General features: G+C 37.6%; 1 protein-coding gene across 11 annotated transcripts in view; it reads right to left on the reverse strand.

The window, feature by feature from the left end:
- Nucleotides 1–5188: 5188 nt before the first annotated feature.
- The window catches only part of PLEKHA6 (pleckstrin homology domain containing A6), a 182034-nt gene continuing 168392 nt past the window's right edge, over nucleotides 5189–18830 (reverse strand). For 10 of the 11 annotated variants that reach the window (XM_039340845.1, XM_039340836.1, XM_039340768.1 and 7 more), the window contains 6 exons: nucleotides 16577–16762; nucleotides 15629–15793; nucleotides 14994–15127; nucleotides 14310–14452; nucleotides 10280–10400; nucleotides 5189–7495 (listed from right to left, as the gene is read on the reverse strand). In XM_039340845.1, the coding sequence (XP_039196779.1) occupies nucleotides 10288–10400; nucleotides 14310–14452; nucleotides 14994–15127; nucleotides 15629–15793; nucleotides 16577–16762 (741 nt within the window). In that variant the 3' untranslated portion in view covers nucleotides 5189–7495; nucleotides 10280–10287. The remainder of the gene's footprint in view (nucleotides 7496–10279; nucleotides 10401–14309; nucleotides 14453–14993; nucleotides 15128–15628; nucleotides 15794–16576; nucleotides 16763–18830) is intronic. The other variant, XM_039340787.1, reaches the window with a different exon arrangement.

Here is an 18830-nt window from a genome sequence, read left to right on the forward strand (position 1 = left end):
TTGACCAGGCAATCAGCACAAAGCATCATTATACAACTAATTAAATGACCAGAGACATCTACATCATCTACGTGTGAGTCACAGAACATATTTTTATAGGAAAGAAGATGCATCATATTAATACTTACTAAATAGCTAATGCAGGAAAACAAATGACTCATGCAGAACATTATATACATGAAATGTATAGTCATAATTGTTTCTAAAATGGTTTCTTGTATTAATTTCATATATTATTATTAGATATATTTTAGTAAAAACTGTACTATAGGATGATAATAGTTTCATCATCCATAGTACTTTAGCTTCAGAGCCTCATTTCCTTTATAACAGATAAAGTATGGCTTCTACATTTAGCTATGGTACTCAAGGAGGCTCTCATCCTTGAATACTGATAGGATTTATTGTGAGTGCAACTATATATGTATTTACTGGCATATCATTAAGAGATGAAAATCCATGATTTATATTCCTTCTTGCTCATTTTATGACTTTATTGGTGGTTTATTTGGGGGGGACAGTTTATTCTTTATCGTTAGCAACTGCACCATGGAGATATAAGCCTCCAAGAGTCCCTCAACTGCAGTGAGTGAAAAGTAATTCAATAATAAATAAATGTAGCTGTACATATTCAGCTGAAATATATAGAAATATAGAGAAAGTACACTCTGAGGACAACTGTGTACAGTATACCTTTCTAACCCGCCTTTTCCTAGGTCTTACATATTAAAAAAAGAGAAGCAGACACAGTCTAGTTATAAACCATCCATTTTTTATTTATTTGCTTTATACAAACTTGCAAGGTACAAATGCATTTATTTTGTTTTGTTTTTCTTGCACGTGTTGGTATTATTAATTTTTTTTGTTTTGAGCGGGAGGACCTTTTAAAGTAACTACACCTAGAACAAATGTTGCAGGAAAGAATATTAAGTAAGCCACTGTGGATTTAATTATGGAAAGATTATCCCTTGGTCTGGTGTGAAGAACCCCCAAGTCACCAACATATTGTTTTCAATCACAGAACAGCTAATTTTTATAATTGTTATAATCTAAGGTCACTTTTATACAAAAAGAAAGAAAAAGAAAGACATCAACATCACATTGCTTCTTTGATAATTTTAACATCTAACACAAGTTTTTTTTTCTTTCCAAATAATGTGCATAAATAATGTAGTATTTATTGGTTGCAGGTGCTGCTGGTATATGAACATTTTATTAGAAAGGAACACACATGCACATGTACGCAAAAAATAAAACATGTTAAAAACAGAGTTCTACAATACTGCAAAACTGTGACCTAAATGTGCTCTGCTGAGAACTTAGAGCAATGTTTCTCAGCCTTGGCAGCTGAAAGACACATGGACTTCAGCTCCCGGAATTCTCTAGCCAATTATGGGAAAGCCAGCTCTGCTGGCTGGGAAATTCTGAAAGTTGAACTTCACACATCTACAAGTTACCAAGGTTGAGAAATATTGATTAAAAGCCTCAGAATGCTTAAAGTGATGACATTGGCAACAATCAGTTACAATCCTACCTTGCTATGAATTGAACAGAGTGCTTGAGAAGGGTAAGAGAATGCTTTTTGATGTTATTTATGTCATTTTAATGCTTTCCATAATAGCAAAAAAAAGTGCCTGTTTTATATGTAGGAAAGGAGAAAAGGTGATTTGAGAAGGGATTTGCACTTCCTTGACAGAAAAAAATCAGTTCAGCTGAGATTCCAAAATGTAACACCATCTTTACATTGCCCTAAAACAGAGATCCCCAACCTTTTCGGGTTGATGGCCCCGAGGGGGGAAGGGGGGAAAGAGAGGATAGTTTTATGGGAGGGGCAGGAGAGTGCATGAGCACCCACTGCTTGTGCGAGTGGGGTCAAAGCACCCGTGACACTCATGCGAGTGATGCTCCAAGCGCTCGCACAAATGGAGCCCCAAGCACACGCCAACACCAGCCAGCCACTCACTTGTCCCGGTTGTGAGTAGGCCCTGGACCAGTAGTGGGCCATGGCCCACAGGCTGGGGACCCCTGCCCAAAAATATTGGTGGAATGATATTCTTTCGAGATGGTTGCTATGTTTATCAAGCAGCTGCACAAGTAGGACCACTACCTCTGAGTCTTCAAAAGAGGTAGAATAAGGAGCCACTCTCTAAATTAAGAGAGGGACAAATCTAAATAGATAATCCTTCACATAGGCTAACTAAGACCTTTCCTCAGCTCTTACTTCATCTCTCTACTAAGCTACTAGCATTTGGAATGGGTCAATCACAGATAGGAAAAATGTACCGACTGAAAAATGTACCTTTCTCCCACTAGATTGGACATGTGGAGGTAAATACAGCAGCTTAGAGAGCAATTGTGACTGACGAGAGGAAAATAAAACAATTGTCTTGCAGGGATTTCTCTCTGCTAGCGACACCAAAATGAACAAATCTGAACAAAAGGGAGGTAAAAAGTAAGTGGCATCAACATTTCAAAGCCACCTCTATTGCAAAGGATCCCAGTGGGATAGCTGTATACCAGCGAGACAATCTTTGCGGTCCCTGATATGCTACAGTTCTATAATTCATCTGACAACATATCTTTCAAGCCAGAACTTCACCAGGGTTAAGTTAACTCAGCTTTGCTAGTTCCATATAAACTATTGCCAAGTTGCATCAACTGAGGCTTAGGCCCTGGTGTAGAAAACACGAGCTTACCTAGTAACAAGGAAATAAATGCACCACTCCCTTACAGACAGCTTTCATTCATTTTAAATAAATTTGCTTTTAATAAAAAGCAGAAAAATATATATTTATTTAAATATGCCTTTTAAAATTTCTTTCTTTAATTATTTTGATACACCACCCAGTGTCTGTATTTCAGAAACTCAGTGGCAAAACAGGCTTCAGCAGCCCTGTATACAGAGAAAGTAGGCCCAAAAGAAATTAGTATAGGGAGAAGAGGAAAAAAACCCATATATTATATATATAATATATATATAAAATATATATAAATGTACACACACATATATCACGGTATAATTTTTAAAAACACATATTAAGGCATGTAGAGGATCATGAAGGGCTAACAGAAGCTACTGCAAGAGCAGAATGAAATACTTTCATCATCATCTTCATCAATGTGGAATGTCAACAGTATTGCTAAAGGAGAAGGATCTAAAACTCTGATTCTCTGATTTACGTATTGCCAACAGGTTCGTTTAAATAATAAAAAAGAGACAGCATCTTTGTTGGACAGGGAGATAGAAAGTTTCACTTGTAAATATGGATGAAGCTGAACTCTTAGACATGCCAAGGCAGTGCTTCTTTTGCAGCAAGCAGCAGGATAGAGGACCCGATAAAGCTAGATTCCACATAGCAAGAGATGGGAATATTTATCACTTAAGCTCTTAGATCAGAAGGATGATTCTGGGTGCTGAGTCATTAATTCCTTTTAATACACATGAAGATAGATTCTTAGACAAATTCTTAAAAACAACAATATCAGAACTCTTCCAGAGATATTGTTCAGTTAACTTTCTATTTTCTGAACATTCATTTCAACAGAATAATATATAAGTATCATATGTATGGATGTTTAGAAACTCCAACGTGGATAGAAAGCCTTACTATAAATACATTAAGGATTAAAGCCTAATAGAAATAAGCCATACTTATTTCAATGGAATTTACTCCCCAAAAGCATAGGTAAATTTTGAAGCTTAAGTCTTTTACTATGTGTGGGCCTGAGAAATATTCCTCCTAATGGACTAATATGCCTAGTCTCTCCATGTTTTTCAATCTAACATACATGGATTAGAATGGATCAGCAAGTTATCAAAACAGATGCTAAGAGATTTTGCTGAGCCAGCCAAATTCCACCATGCACTATTACTTTAGAACTCTATCCTTACCACAAACAGGGGTGACCAAGAATCATTTGGTAATACTGAAGTTAGCTCTTTTCATTTTGTAAACAGAACTCTATTCTCTTGGGATCAAACTAGACTTGATATCCCTAAGTTTAAATTCTGGTGACTCTGCACACCTGCAGTCTTCTTGACAACAGAAGCGGTTTGCCATTGTCTTTTCCAGGGAAGTTGAAGGGGACAGCTCTAACTTTTGAAACGTGGGAGTTGCCCAAATCATATATATATGTTGGGAAAAGGATACACAGTAAGGTGCATATTATAAGTACTGAATTCTCTCCGTTCTAGTTCACTCTTCCTAAATGATTTCTCCCTGGCATCACTTCTCTGTATGCTATGGAGATGCTTCCTGCAAACCTTCTGCTCTTTAAATTAGAGTATTAATTCATTTTGTTATACCAAAAAAAAAAAAAATCAAGGCAAATCACATTTCATGCCTATTTAAACTTGAATTTGAAAGACGTATATGCATTGATAATGTATGTCATCTATTGATTAAAGTAGGTACTTGGATATTAAAGTTATCCCTAAAAATTCATTAAAGAATTAGACTTCTTGCTAGCCTGGGAAAATTGTGAGAATTTTCAAGACTATTTGAAGAAGTTTGAACATAAGGAACAGTGCTGCTCAAAGCGAGTGTTTTCTGTTTCAGCTGGGATCCAAACTAGTTTTTCATGCATCATGATAAAGAATTGCAGCAGCCCCATGGGTCACGTGATCCAAATTCAGACACTTGACAACTGATTCATATTTATGATGGTTGCAGTATCCCAAGGTCATGTGAACCTCTTTTGCAATCTTCTGACAAAGTCAGTAGGGAAATCAGATTCACTTAACAACCATATTGCTAACTTAAGAACTGCAACAACTTTGGCAAGAAAGGTTATAAGATGAGGCAAAACTCACTTAACAAATGTCTCATTTAGCAACAGAAATTTGGGGATCAATTGTGGACATAAGTCGACGACTACCTGTATTCATGGGATCTATTTGTAGGTATTGTAGTACAGCCATTTTCTACTGCTGTGTGATTTTTTTTTATTGTGTTTCCTTCTCCTTTTACAACGTCACTGAAAAAAGTAACTTATGATCATTTTTCACACTTAACGACCACTGCAGCATCCCCATGGCCTGGGGTCAAAATACAGACAATTGGCAACTGACTCATATTTATGAGAGTTGCAATGTCCCAGGATCACGTGATCCCCTTTTACAACCTTCTGACAAGCAAAGTCAATGGGGAAGCCAGTTTTACTTAACAACCAAGTTACTAATTTAACAACTGAAGTGATTTACTTAGCAATTGTGGCAAGAAAGGTTGTAAATGGGGCAAAACTCACTTTAACAAATGTAGCAACATAAATTTTGGGTTTAATTGTGGCCATAGGTCGAGGACTATCTGTACTTGCAAAGAAGCAAAATATTGGGGGATGGGGAAGAAATGCAGAATTTTTGAAAACATGGCAGTGAACTCATTGAATATCTAGGTCTGGATTATAAAGAAGCTAGCTGGTTTTTTTTGTATTCTGATCTAGAACAATTTTATTTGCTTCCATAAAATCGACTCTAGTTGGCTTTATATTGGGCATGATCAATTGATAGCCTTTGAAATAAATCTATGAGCCACGTGATCATCCACTTATATTTTGATTCATCTATTAATAAGGCAGATTGTTTTCAAAAGCACTACATTGGGTGACAGGTCCTGTCCGTGCCCAAGTTCAGCAGTAAGGGATTCTGATTATGAAGTGTTACAAGGTTTAATGCAAAGTCTGATTACTGTATTTCTAAACAAGTAAGATCATCTTAGCTTTAAGTGGTATTCAGTTCAGGATTTACCATGTATAAATCTTTGAGTGTACAACTGCAGCGAGGAAAAGTCCACATTATATCTTTGATCTAGCTTAATATAGGTTAGGACAACTTGGTACTTACTGTACTTCACAAGAATAAATTTCCTAAGTCCTTTTTTTGTACAGTAACTCTCCCCTGTCCTGTCCTTCTGAATTATTTTCACAACTTGTTTAGAAAAAACTGAGAACTCATTTGGGAAAGCTGCCAACTTTCAGATGCTGATAGAAGCAAATACAGCAAAGGTCTTGTACTCTTGACATATGAGCTTAGTTCCTCTGAAAGTTCATGATCATAAGCCATTGTTATTATAGCTCTAGCTTGGACAGAGATGAATGAAATGCACTGTGTGAGATAGTGAGAGAATTCTACTTCAAAGTAAACGTTTCTCTATTATTCTAAAGTTGAGAGAAATGCTACAAATGGCAGAAATTGAAAAAGCCTCACTTTCTCCTTCCAATGATACATAGGAGAGAATTGATTTATACATACTATGGAATCAGCTCATACTTGCTTTAGTTAAGTTCAGACACATTTCCATTTATCTTGCAGACTTACTATTTCATTAGTTTCTTTATGCCGAAATCTTCATAGCATATACTTTCTTTCTGGCTCCAACATATATCCTGGAGAACCAAGAGTTGAGTGGCACTATTTTGAATTGGTTCTGATATGAGAATAAATATGTCACCTGCCAGTCCCACTTCTGAGTCACAGTAAACTTAAAACACACAAAGTGGTTTATCCCATCAAACTGAACTCTTTTATGGCCATCCTTCCCCTTTGTATCTTTCATCCACACTTCTATTACATGTCCACGTACATTGCACATACTTCCTATTCCATCTTTCTCATAAACTTAGGAAAAGTGAGGGGGGGGAACTCTTCAGCATATCACAGCCATTACAAGATTCCTAAGAATTAGCAGATTTCAAAGCTGCTTCTGGTTTTTTTCCCTCCACACTGACAGCCTTCTGTTTTCTTTATCTGCCATATCCACAAGGTTCAGTGATGCTTCCTCCTTTTTCTTCTTGTGAGTGGGTAGATATAAGTATAAGCAGCATGACCATGCATGGGTTGCTTAATTCCATAGATTAAAGTTTCTAGAGCCAATCAGATTGGCAGATGGGAACAAAGTGTGAGGAGGAAAAATACGTCGTTCAATTCAATAAAATGGTTATAAAGTCTCTGGCTGCCATGACAATCTATTCTTTATATACTTCTCCTCTCTCAAAGTAAAAAAAAAAAAGTAAAATAAAAACAAGTAATGAAGGAGGTTAGAAATTTAGGAAATGGCTACCTAAGGACAGGAAATTGAACATTCCCCTGCTGTCACCAGCTTTTGTTTTTCAGTTCAAATTATTTGATGCTTCTGCTGACCTTTAGCCACCCGTCCTTTGTCTTGATGCCTCCTGCAGGAGGAAGAAGCCATCTCGCAGAATGGAACTTCTCCTGGATGCTGCTTCTTTAATTGCTTTTATAGATCAGGCATCTGAGAGGTTTTGATACAAACTTTGGCAGCAGTGGGAGGAGAACAGAGCAAAGACAAAGCACACTTCTTTTCTTCAGAGGCAGTTTTCCTTCCTGAATGTTTCTGCAGCTCAACCGCAGGAGATAGTTGGCAAACCATGGGAATGGTTATGTACATTATTAAGCAGTAGAGTTGAGAGGACAAATTCATGTGTTAAAATGTGGCTCCATGGAACTTCACAGCATTCACAGCAGCCAGGGCTTGTGCTGGGGAGAACAGAGGAAGAAGAGAAGAGATTAAAAAAAAAAAAGATGAAGATGAAACCTGCTGACAGCAGTATAAATATAGCTAAAGTACTTTGGGACACATAGGTAAAGAATCTGATAACATGTTAAATGGTCACTCAGCTTTGTCAGTCCAGATTGGTAGCTCAAGTTTGGTGCCCCAGTAGAACAGTAGCATGGCACAGAAGGAATAAGGCAGCGTTTAAAGGAAGTACTGCCACCACTGCTGGTTACATCTCTTCCACTCTGCCAGTGTCACTCCCAAATCAGTCATATTAACCAGAAGACAGAAGTCTAGCAGTTAAGTGGAGAGGTGAGAATAATACTTTTAATGGTCCAGAGGCCTGAACAAAGCTTGGGATCACCTCTGTGATGAATGCTAAAGCTGGCAAACAAGCACTTGTCCTTTCCTTGGAAAAACTGATGGGGAAAAGAATGGGAACTGCATTTTTTTCCAGTGAATTCCTTTTGGTGGTTACTGAGGATAATCTTTTAGTTTCCCTGAACCTTTAAAAATAAATATGGTAGAAAATGCCAGGGCAGAAACCTACCCTCCAAAGCCTACCTCAGTTTACTCATCTCAATTGGTTATATCTCTGTTTAAAGTTTTGTGACAGAGAAGAATCACTAGAGCAGTATTCTGTCCTTACTATTCTGACCGCAATAGAAATGTTTACTGGCCCTTGGGAAAAGGACTGGAAATTAAACTCCTGTTATCTCTTCAATGGAACTGGAGTTGTAAGGGCCAAAGTCTGTTTTTAAGTTGACATTCCAGCATTGTCACCCCAACTTAATCCTCAAGGTCTTTAAAAACACAGTAACCTAATAATTTTTGGACTGTCTTCCACATTACCAATCAAAGAAGATAGCTGGACTGACAGTATTATCCTGTGAACTCATACTTGAAATATCCCTCTTATGGTTGTCAGGATGGCTATATGTGCATAAAGTCACAGCTTAAATGATGGACTTCGGACATAAAAAATACATCAGTAGTAGCCCCATCTTTCAATTCAGTTTCCAAAGATGAACAAAGACAGAAATAACTGTCACGAACAGTTTAGATCAACTAACAAAAACAGCTTATTTTTTTGTAGCTAATGTATATTGTCCAAAATATGGCAGTTTGGCATATGTGTGCTGATACACACACACACACATTTTGAAAATACTAGAAAAATCATAACAAGATGGCAAATACTAGTTTTGACTAAGAATGATTTTGATGGTCACTTTCCCCAAATTTATAATAAGAGACACCTAGATAACTTTCTGCTGCTTCTTGCAACATTTTTTGGCTTTCTACAACATGTCCCAAAAGCAAATTTTCAGAGCAGTCATAGGAAGGTCTCTGAACTGAAAATGGTATTTGACAGCTGGGATGGCAAAACTGGAATTCTGAAAATTGATTATTATGGGATACTTTGGCCATATTATATCTAATGCATGATCAGAAAAATACCTCATAAGTAACAGATTTGATTGGAGAATCCATGAAATGTAAAGACAAGATACATTTGAATGGAACGCAGTTTAAACTAGAACTTGATGAGAGATGTTCACAAATGCAAACAGAAACATGGACAACAGTTCTGGGAAGATTAACAATGGACCTTTTTCTTCCTCTAGTTTCTCCTTTGAATGTACTTTTTTCAGATTAGATATACTATTCTTAATCATCTTTGTGAATAGATTCTGTTTGTAAAAAAAGTATATTAGCTTTGTAATCCCACAATGTCTGGCTATGTCATCTGCCCTTGGAGTCTCAGGGGACTGGTGAAATCTTGAGGTGGGTCCCTTGCTGATCTAATCTCTTGTATGTTTTATGCATTTTAAAACTTTTTTAATTTGATTGTTTTTGACATGTTGTCACTTCCGGGTGACAATATGTCAAAACGGGTAGCCATATAAGTTGATAAATAAATAAAATAAAGTCTCTATACTGGTAGTAGCATTGCCATAATTCAGACAGGGAACTGGATTTGCAACCATAGGTTCAGACATGACACCTGGATTGTGCATGCTTTCAAAATGATTCATAAAACTTGCTTTGAAACATTTGGGTGCTCGAGCCCAGCATCTCTTTAAAGTTGTGTGCCTTTCTTTAAGCTTCTGCATGGAACTGAAAACTGATGTGGATGCTTTGAGAATCATATTAAAGATGAAGCTGTTTTAACAGGTTGAGTTCAGCCAGTGAAGCACCGAAGTGCTGTGCTTGTACTTTTAAATGAACTGAAGGACCTCTTTATTGTTTTTGAACACCTCCATTAGATATAATGTCATTATGTGCATCTTTCACCCAACTTTAACCCTCAAGAATCTAACAAGGCTGGGAATAAAAAGAGAGGAATATATTAGCTCACGAAGTAACTGCCCATCCTGACACTGCAACTCCTAGAGAGCTTATGATTGAAATGAGATGCAAAGCAGGGCTTCTTGGCAACAGCTAATATTCTCTAAGTTACAGCACTTTGTTCAGTTTAGAATACTTGCTGTAAGGTTGCTCTAAATTGATGTAAGTGAAACAACTGATGAAATTAGGCTACTTTGTCCTAGTAAATCCAGAAAAGGGTGTGTGGCATTTTTCAAGCATTCCATAGGAGGAGAGTGGGTTTATGTGGCAAAGAAGAAAGGGTTAGTTTAATGAGATTGGTGGATGGGTGGGCTTAGTGAAAATATGAAACTCTGTTGAAAAAGAAGCTTACCACTTCTTTTCTTCACAGATACACACGAATGAGATGGAAGCATAAGACAAAAAGTGCTTACTTTAAGGTTCAGACACGCATAAAATGACTGTCGGTGCCCTGGGATGAGTCAGACGAGAGGGACTTGGTTGGTGGAGTCAGGGAAGCTGGGGAAGTGGGAGGGCTCGGGGTAGCACATTGAGCTGAAAATAAGAAATGGAGATACAGCCTGAATAATATACGGTGCTTCAGACAGCGCGGGGTGGGGGAAGGGGGGAGAAAACAAAGGCAAAGAAATACCATCCATTGAGCAAACATGCATTAAAAGAGAAGGAAAAAGAAAGACAATAACAAAAATCACAGAGCAGTAGAAAATGACTGCACTATATTATCTACAAATAAGTCCCATGAGTATTGCTTATGTTAAACTATGGAGTAAAGCTGGGCGGTGTGCAGTCCCATGTTCCTGGTGGATAGCCCTTTGACCATGATTGCTAAAACAGAAGGTCCCATTTCCCACTTTCATTTTGTAGTGAGAAACATCAGAAAACTAATTTATAAACTCTAAAAACAAAAGTAATTCCCCAAATCCCATATGAATGATGAGGTTCCATTCACTCTGAGGCTCTAAGTTCTCTCCCAAAATTCTAACTGAGATTCTGGGCCACCATATCTATCTGCGGAATAAACAGAGATCAAACTCTGGGCAGAGGTGGCGCAGCAGTTAGAGTGCAGTACTGCAGGCCACTTTAGCTGACTGTGTTCAGCAGGTCAGTGGTTCAAATCTCACCGGCTCAAGGTTGACTCAGCCTTCCATCCTTCCGGGGTAGGTAAAATGAGGACCCAGATTGTTGGGGGCAATGTAAATATATATATACATTGCTTACTGGTGTACACCGCTTTGAGAGTGCTTGCACTTAAAGCGGTATATAAGTCTCATAAATAAATAAATAAATAAATAAATAAACTCACAATAATTACTCTGTATAATACAAGCCACAAGGTCAGCCTTTTCCAGCTTGGCTCCCTCTAAATATATGGTGTGTTGGGACAATAATGTTTAGAATCCCAACCATTTCCCAGCTGGAGAGGTTACAGACCATATCCAGTTATATGAAGAAAACTAAATTAAATTCTGTCAACGCCAATTTAGTAAAGTGCATTAAGTATTAATATTCATGGAAAGTAACATATTTTTGGAGTCTCCCAAAATGTGCAGTAATTTAATTATATATTCAAATACAGTTTGAATAAGAAGAATTCCATGTTTTGGCACAAGTCTGATTATAAGGGAACTACAGTAATTACACAACAGCTTCTTCCGTAGCAATGTGCAGCAGTTTAAGAAAAAATAACTTTCCAGTGAACTGTAGAAGGTAGAATATACCACCAGGGCAATGTTTCAATGCAATAATGCAGAGCAAGCGTATTTGAGTAGCTGACTGTCCTAAATGCCTTTTGCCAAGATGTGTACCATAGTAGTGGATATATTTTAAATATATGCATATTCAAGATTGACAGGGGTAACTGTTACTGTCCTTCCCAAAGCTTTCAGTTTATAATTCCTGCACTCAAGGTAAGTTGGATAGCTCTCTAGCCTCTTCAAACAAGTGCTACCTTCAGAGATGACTGGTCCTTTTGGTATAGGAATACAATTGAGGCAGAGCAGGAGGAGTTTGAAAAATGACTCCTTTGGATGAAGTGCACAATTGGTTATTGCCATATCCTCACTTTGTCATACTCTCTTCCCATCTGAGCCATCAGGAAATTATGCTGCCCTCAATCTTGCTGCCCTCACATTGTACTTCGCTATAAACCTGGAATGATCCTGTGCTGCACTGCTATTCAGAGAGCTTTAACACATTTGTGCATTTGTGCATACCTAGTGGAAATGATTACTGAGTGTCCTCACATTGGGGCAAGAAAACTGTCCTATATAATGCAGAAGGTAGTCCAAAGTGTTGAGGCAGCCATGGAGAAGGCATGATCACAACTCCTACATCCCTCATTTCATGTAGGGTGGCAACCTTCAGAATATAGTCCCCACAGGGTGGGCCAAATCTGATGGTGAAAATGGTTCTGCAGATACTGGATGCCAAGCCATGTACAGCTTTAAAAATAATCAATAGCACTTTGAACAGACTCAGAAAGCAAATCAATAACCAAAGAAGTTACTGTGGCACAGATATTACATTCATAAATCTGCTTCTGGAAGTTGTGGAATCTGCTACATTTTGGACCACTTGATGCTTCTGGGGCTTCTTTAAGTGCATTTCAGGAGACTATTGCTGAGATGAAGAAAGCACAAGTCACTGATGGGAGGTCCTTGTGGTCCAAAAAAGAACCATAATTTTGTGCGTCAGCTGAAGTGAGACAACTGGCCATAGCCTCACTGCTCCTTTAAAAAGGAGCCGAGAGTCTAGGAACCCTCTTCGATTTCAGACCTACCACTTTAGAGAGGGGTTGATCCTATTCACAGTCAATGTTGGAACAATTAACTGACCTGACTTGCAGAAATGCTATCCATGTTAGGATAGATAGAGATTGGCCAATTGTTTAAAATTGAGAAATGGCCTCTTCAGGCGGGGATGCACTATTGCTTCCTTGAAGGCAGTGGTACAATATAACTTAAAGATGTTTTAATACCTCTTAAATCTAGCTACTCCATGCCCCAACCAGATGCACATATAAGCCATGTGGTGCATAGATCAAGCTTACAGGTGATGGACCTCATTCCATAGAGAGCCCTATTCATATCCTTAGTTTCTGCGAATTCAAAAGATCCCAGATAATTTCACAAAGATTTCACCCAAGTCATATTGGTATGTAAAATCCAGCTCACATTAAATGTAAGCGATTTTTATTTAGCAAAGGAAATTGCAAATATATCATAGATCTTTAGTAAGATCTTTACCTTCTCTTCCCCTAAAAGTAACGGTGAACAGAGTTGCCAGATGTTAATGTGCAGATGCAATAAAGGTAAGACAAGATGGGATCATGTTTCTCCACTCTTATTACGATGATGTACTCCCAAAATGGCACAATGACTGGTTTCATTTATTCTCCCCACCCTCACCCCATTGCTCTCGGCATCCCATTTACCATCTGCATTGCCTGCAGCTCCTCAGTAAACTCAATGAGGGAGGAGGAATGGCTAGGGAGCAAACTCATCCAGCACCCTCATTTCTGCAGTCTAGATACTGACAGGCTGCAAAATTGGCAGCAATGTAGTGTATTCAATTCACCTTAAGACAGACAAGTGTGTGGTTAATGGGCTACATATAATTCTCATGAGTACAACTCACTATGCCTCATATTGACAATATCTGGTGGCAATTTTTTAATTTATCCATGGGTGGCTTAACACACAGATTCTATTTTTTTTTTAAAAAAAAATCCTTATTCCCACTGCAAATAAAATAAAATAACACATTATTCCATATTCAATGCCACCAGTGTTTCCTTTAACCTTTAAAATAAGTCTTAAAAATGTTCAGGTCTCTATAGAGAAGTTGCCTGCTGCTGACCTATTGTAAGAAGGCGTAAGTAGTTGGAGCTGCTTTTCTTTGGAGTTACAAATTAGAGGAGAAGACATTGCCATTCAGTCAAAGGCTTACTACCATATATGTCATTTAACAAATCAGACTAATTCATTTGTTTACATTTTCTGGAAATTGGTATCAGTGATGGAAAAATGCCTCTTGACTCATTGACTTAAAAAAAAATATTAAAACAGTACAACAGCACAGTTGGCTTCTTATGACAATTTTCTAACTTTTATAAATAATTTTAATGAATTTAGACAAACCATTTAAATTATTTGATTAATTTTCATCACTTAGACTGTCAAATTCAACTTATTTTGGAGGCTAGATCTCTAGTTCATTTGTTTTACTATAATGTCCAATATCCCAAAGATACATCTTTGGGATAACTATGACCTGGAAGACTGGGAATCTCCATAGACATAATGTCCAATACCACAACACTTAAATGCTTAAGCAACAATATCTGGCCAAGTTCATCAATGGAAGGAAAAGCTTTGCTCTTATTGGGACTGTGATGCTCCATTGCCTAATCTTTTGATAATGCTGCAAAGCATTCCATCTTACCAGACAGCATGCGGCCTCTTCGGGAGGCTTCTGTAGCTAAAGCGCAGGAAATCTCAATTCGTTTTTCCTGCTCCTGTAACTGAGCCTCTGAGTCCTGGGCCACGTCCATTTCTCCCTCACTGAGGGGGATGACGTTTTGCATGCTGCAAGAGAAAACATTCAAGTTATTTCAGCCAGAAGGCACGCCCAACACTCAAAGCTACAAAGTTAATAAAAGAAGATGGAAACAGATGTGAAACATCCTATTTGTTTAATATAATTTTTAACATTTTCTATAAAACACAAATGGCCATTTTTAAAGTTATCTTTAAGACTGTAAACACAATCACTCTTCCTTTGCAAAATTAATATTTTTGTTCATTTTCTAGTGAGGGAATTTTGAGGCCATAAATATTTAGATAAGTTATTTTTCCTATCTACTATAGATTGGAATTGCTAATAGGTATATCCAGCAAGACCAGATGTCCAGACAAGGCACCAAAGAGAAAGAAGAAAACAGAATGAAACTTATACAACATTAGTAGCTTCTGAATATTAAGAGACTAGTGGACAGTGCTGTTAATAAACAGTAAGGATAAATATATAGCCTCCAAAATGAAATGTTATTCCAAAATGAAATAAAAATTCAAGCTCAGTGACCAAATGGCACATGGGAAAGTCAAAATGTGTGAAGTAGCACTGCACCTGGATTTAGCAATAAGTGTCTTTATCCTTTCCACTTTCTTTTGTTTCTCCTTCATCTCCTCAGGGCTCAGTGGAGTATCAGGTTCCAGCTCAATATACCTTTCCGGGATGAGGACTTTATCTGGAGTGGAAAGCTGAGTAACAAAAACAGCCAATAAGTGGCAATGGACTTGTTAAATGTTTCACTTGGTAGTATATTCTACCCTATCGTATCCTACACTACTTCTAGGTTAGTCTAGTCTAGTCTAGTCTAGTCTAGTCTAGTCTAGTCTAGTCTAGTCTAGTCTAGTCTACCCTACTTCTAGTATCCAACCTTAATCACTATATTATACATTCCAGAATATACACTTCAGATCATGCTTAAAACATGTGTGCTCTGAAACTCTCCAGTCTGTCTTAAAATCAAATATTCCAGGCATTTCATAAATACAAAGTTCAGAATTCTTAGTTCCTCTCCCACACCTGCATGACTTTTCATTGGGCCTATCCTGTATCCTTAACAAACTATTGAAACTCTCAGCTCATATTGCTCCAACCACACAGACCCTTTGAGTTTCAGAGAAGGCAACTAGATCTCAGGGTACATTATTGAGAAAAGGCAGTTTGCTGAGATTCAGATTGATCATATATTTCACCTCTTTGCTAATGTCCACATTATAATGTTCTGGCTCCAACTCCATTTTGCGCAGGCGAGCAATCTCATCTCGGGGGCTTTCATACATCCTGCCAGAATCTTCAGAGCGTAATGCTGCCTCCAGGTCAGATATATCCACTTCATGGATACTGCGATGCCTGCGAACCTAGCGCAAAATAGACCACTTAAGATATTGTCAGTATTGCAGGATCCAATCTGGGTTGACCACTGAGACCTGAGGTTAGTCTTCTGAGCTTTTGGACTCATGCTGGAGTCCATTCTTAGGGAACTTCTCTCTCACCAGAATATATGAGAGAGAAGTTCATTGAGGATGAATTCCAGCACAAGTCTGAAAGCTTGGAAAATTAAAACTCTAGTCCCAGTGACCGACCCAGATTGGATCCTGGGACATTATCCTGGAACATGTATAGTTGCCTTCATTCATCGTCAGTATTATTTCTAGCTTGGCAGATCACTTGATCAACTTAAGAGTTGCACTGGCTGAATCTCCCATAACTATTCTTCTATACTAGATCATTAACAAATTTAGTTACAGAAAGAACAAAAAAAGTCAGAAATAAAATTTTAGACTAGCATAATTTACTGTGCAGAATTTTTTTTTCATGGGGATAGGGGTGGAATGTAACAGAGATTCAGTCATGTGAGTTTCCAACTCCGGTTTGGACCTGCACAATTAATATATAGGTTTACCACCGCAGACTCAGTTTGTAGGAATAAGGCTAAATTACTGCCTCCTAGTAATTGTTGCAAAGTTTAAGAATATTTGACTGTCTATCATTCAGCCCAGTTCTTAACTTCAATACCTGCAGAACATCCATATGAAACAGCGTTTGACCAATTTTTTTCTCAGGAAAATTCTAATATTGAAGTAGATCTGAGTGGTTTATGAGATGGAGATTAATTTTCACTAATAAAATAAATGTATTACCACTTTATAAGAGGCAGGTGCTTTTGAGAGAAGGCTATCTGTCTGTTGCTGATTGGCTGGAAGTTGCAAGCTCCGTCTCTTTTCCTTCATAGAACTGCTTTGATGGCGTTTCATGCGATCAATTTGTTCCTCGACACTCATCTTTGCTTTCATCTCATTGGAAAACACAGCACTCTTTGGCCTGGCCTAAGGGAGAAAATAGGACCCTGGTGGTTACTAATGGCCCCAGAGGCTTTTTGTTTCATCAAAATCTTGGTTTATTTTTTTCTGAGAGCAGATTCAGGATAGAAAATATTCTGATTAACAACAGGGTCCTTATGTTGTTAACATTTTTGTTAGGAGATGGGAAATCTTCCAGTAGATAGCAGTCCAGGTTCTGAACCAAAAGATGACTAGTTGTTAATAAAACAGTTTATGAAAAGAGGAGTTTGGCAAAGTGTGTTTGAGCATGATAGCAAATGCAGTAAGAAGTTTGCAAAATTTTGAAACTAGAATAATACAGGATTTTTTTCTGTATGACATGATTATATCAAATCATTTTGATATAAGATATGAATGTGATATAAATCTAATAATACAATACAATATTTATGAGTTTAAGACAACTGTGTTTTTGGGGAGAAAAAATAAAGTACTAATTTAGCTTACAATGCAAACATTGTAAGAAGAAGAAAAGATAAATGCTGTGTCCAAGAGCTTCCCATTTTTGTCAATCCAAGAGGAAATTCCACAAAGTAGATTTGTTGCTAACTTCTCAGTATCAGGATAGCAATTTCTCATTGGCTGGAGCCCCCACCTCATCCCACCCTGGGTCCTCAGTTCTCCCATCTCCCAGAAGTGCCTTCATGCCCTTTCACTGGGCATTTTGAAGCTGGCTGTTTTCTCCACTGAGTTGAAGTCATGGTGTTAATCATTTCATCCTGATTTTCAAATGGAGTCATTGTTTTTCTATGAAAATAAATGCAGTGATACAATTATAAGAACACAGGGCAGGTGCTGGCTGGAGGCTGGGTTTTGCATCTCCTGTTGATCACCTGGAGGGAGTGCTATTTGCTTCATAGGTTGTGGTGATTATTGTGGGGATGTTTATGGTGAAGACCCTTGTAGGGCAGAGCAAAAATACTTCTGAGTGTTCAGGTAAAACTGTTCATATAGGAAACCTTCCTGAGATCTCAATACAATTGTGTTCCAGTAACGAAAGATAATAATAATAATAATAATAATAACAACAACAACAATAACAACAACAACAACAATTGGAAGGGACCTTGGAGGTCTTCTAGTCCAACCCCTGCTCAGGCAGGAAACCCTATACCATTTCAGACAAATGGTTATCCAGTCTCTTCTTAAAAACTTCCAGTGTTGGAACATTCACAACTTCTGGAGGCAAGCTGTTCCACTGATTAATTGTTTTAACTGTCAGGAAATTTCTTCTTAGTTCTAGGTTGCTTCTCTCCTTGATTAGTTTCCATCTATTGCTTCTTGTTCTGCCTTCAGGTGCTTTGGAGAATAGCTTGACTCCCTCTTCTTTGTTGATTTAGTTGATTTTGACTAGTGGCTAAGGATGAAACTAGAGGCTTTCTGGTCACACATTTAACTCATTCTTTCTAGCAATCCTGGATTAACTGTTATCACATTCCTCCCAATTCACTGAACTGTCAATAAAGTAGGAAGAATATAATCTTTCACTGTCAAAGTGGAGAAATTTGAGCCTTATCATACAGACATCATCATCTATAAGTGATGAGGACACTGACATCAGTTAGGATGCTGATACTTCTGCTGATCTCCGTAGCTTGCTTCTCAATGGTTAACTTTTCCTTATGTCAGGGTTTCCCAACCTTGGCAGCTTTAAGATATGTAGACTTCATATCCCAGAATTCTGGGAGCTGAAGTCCACATGTCTTAAAGTTGCCAGGGCTGGGAAATTCTGCCTTACATAATACCTTTGTATAAACATTGTTCCCCTTTTGGTACCAAGAAAGACGTTTTCATTCCCATAGGAAATAGACTTTTAATTTACAGTAGAATTTTGTTGCTACATTATTTAAGAGGTTTTTTTTTTTAAAAAAAAAAAAATCTAATTATAACTTTTAGTTAGAGGGCTGTTTAATTTTTGGACTGATTTTTTAAAATTTTCATTTGATATTTCTTTTCATTGGTCACTTGATCACATTGTTTTCTGATTTGTTGTATAATTGCATTGTTGGTTTTTATATATTGTATTGTTCAGCACTATTTCCTGCAGAGTAAT

Source organism: Crotalus tigris, unplaced genomic scaffold (genome assembly GCF_016545835.1).
Source record: "Crotalus tigris isolate CLP2741 ecotype Arizona unplaced genomic scaffold, ASM1654583v1 scf7180000017550.10884619, whole genome shotgun sequence".
NCBI lineage: Eukaryota > Metazoa > Chordata > Lepidosauria > Squamata > Viperidae > Crotalus > Crotalus tigris.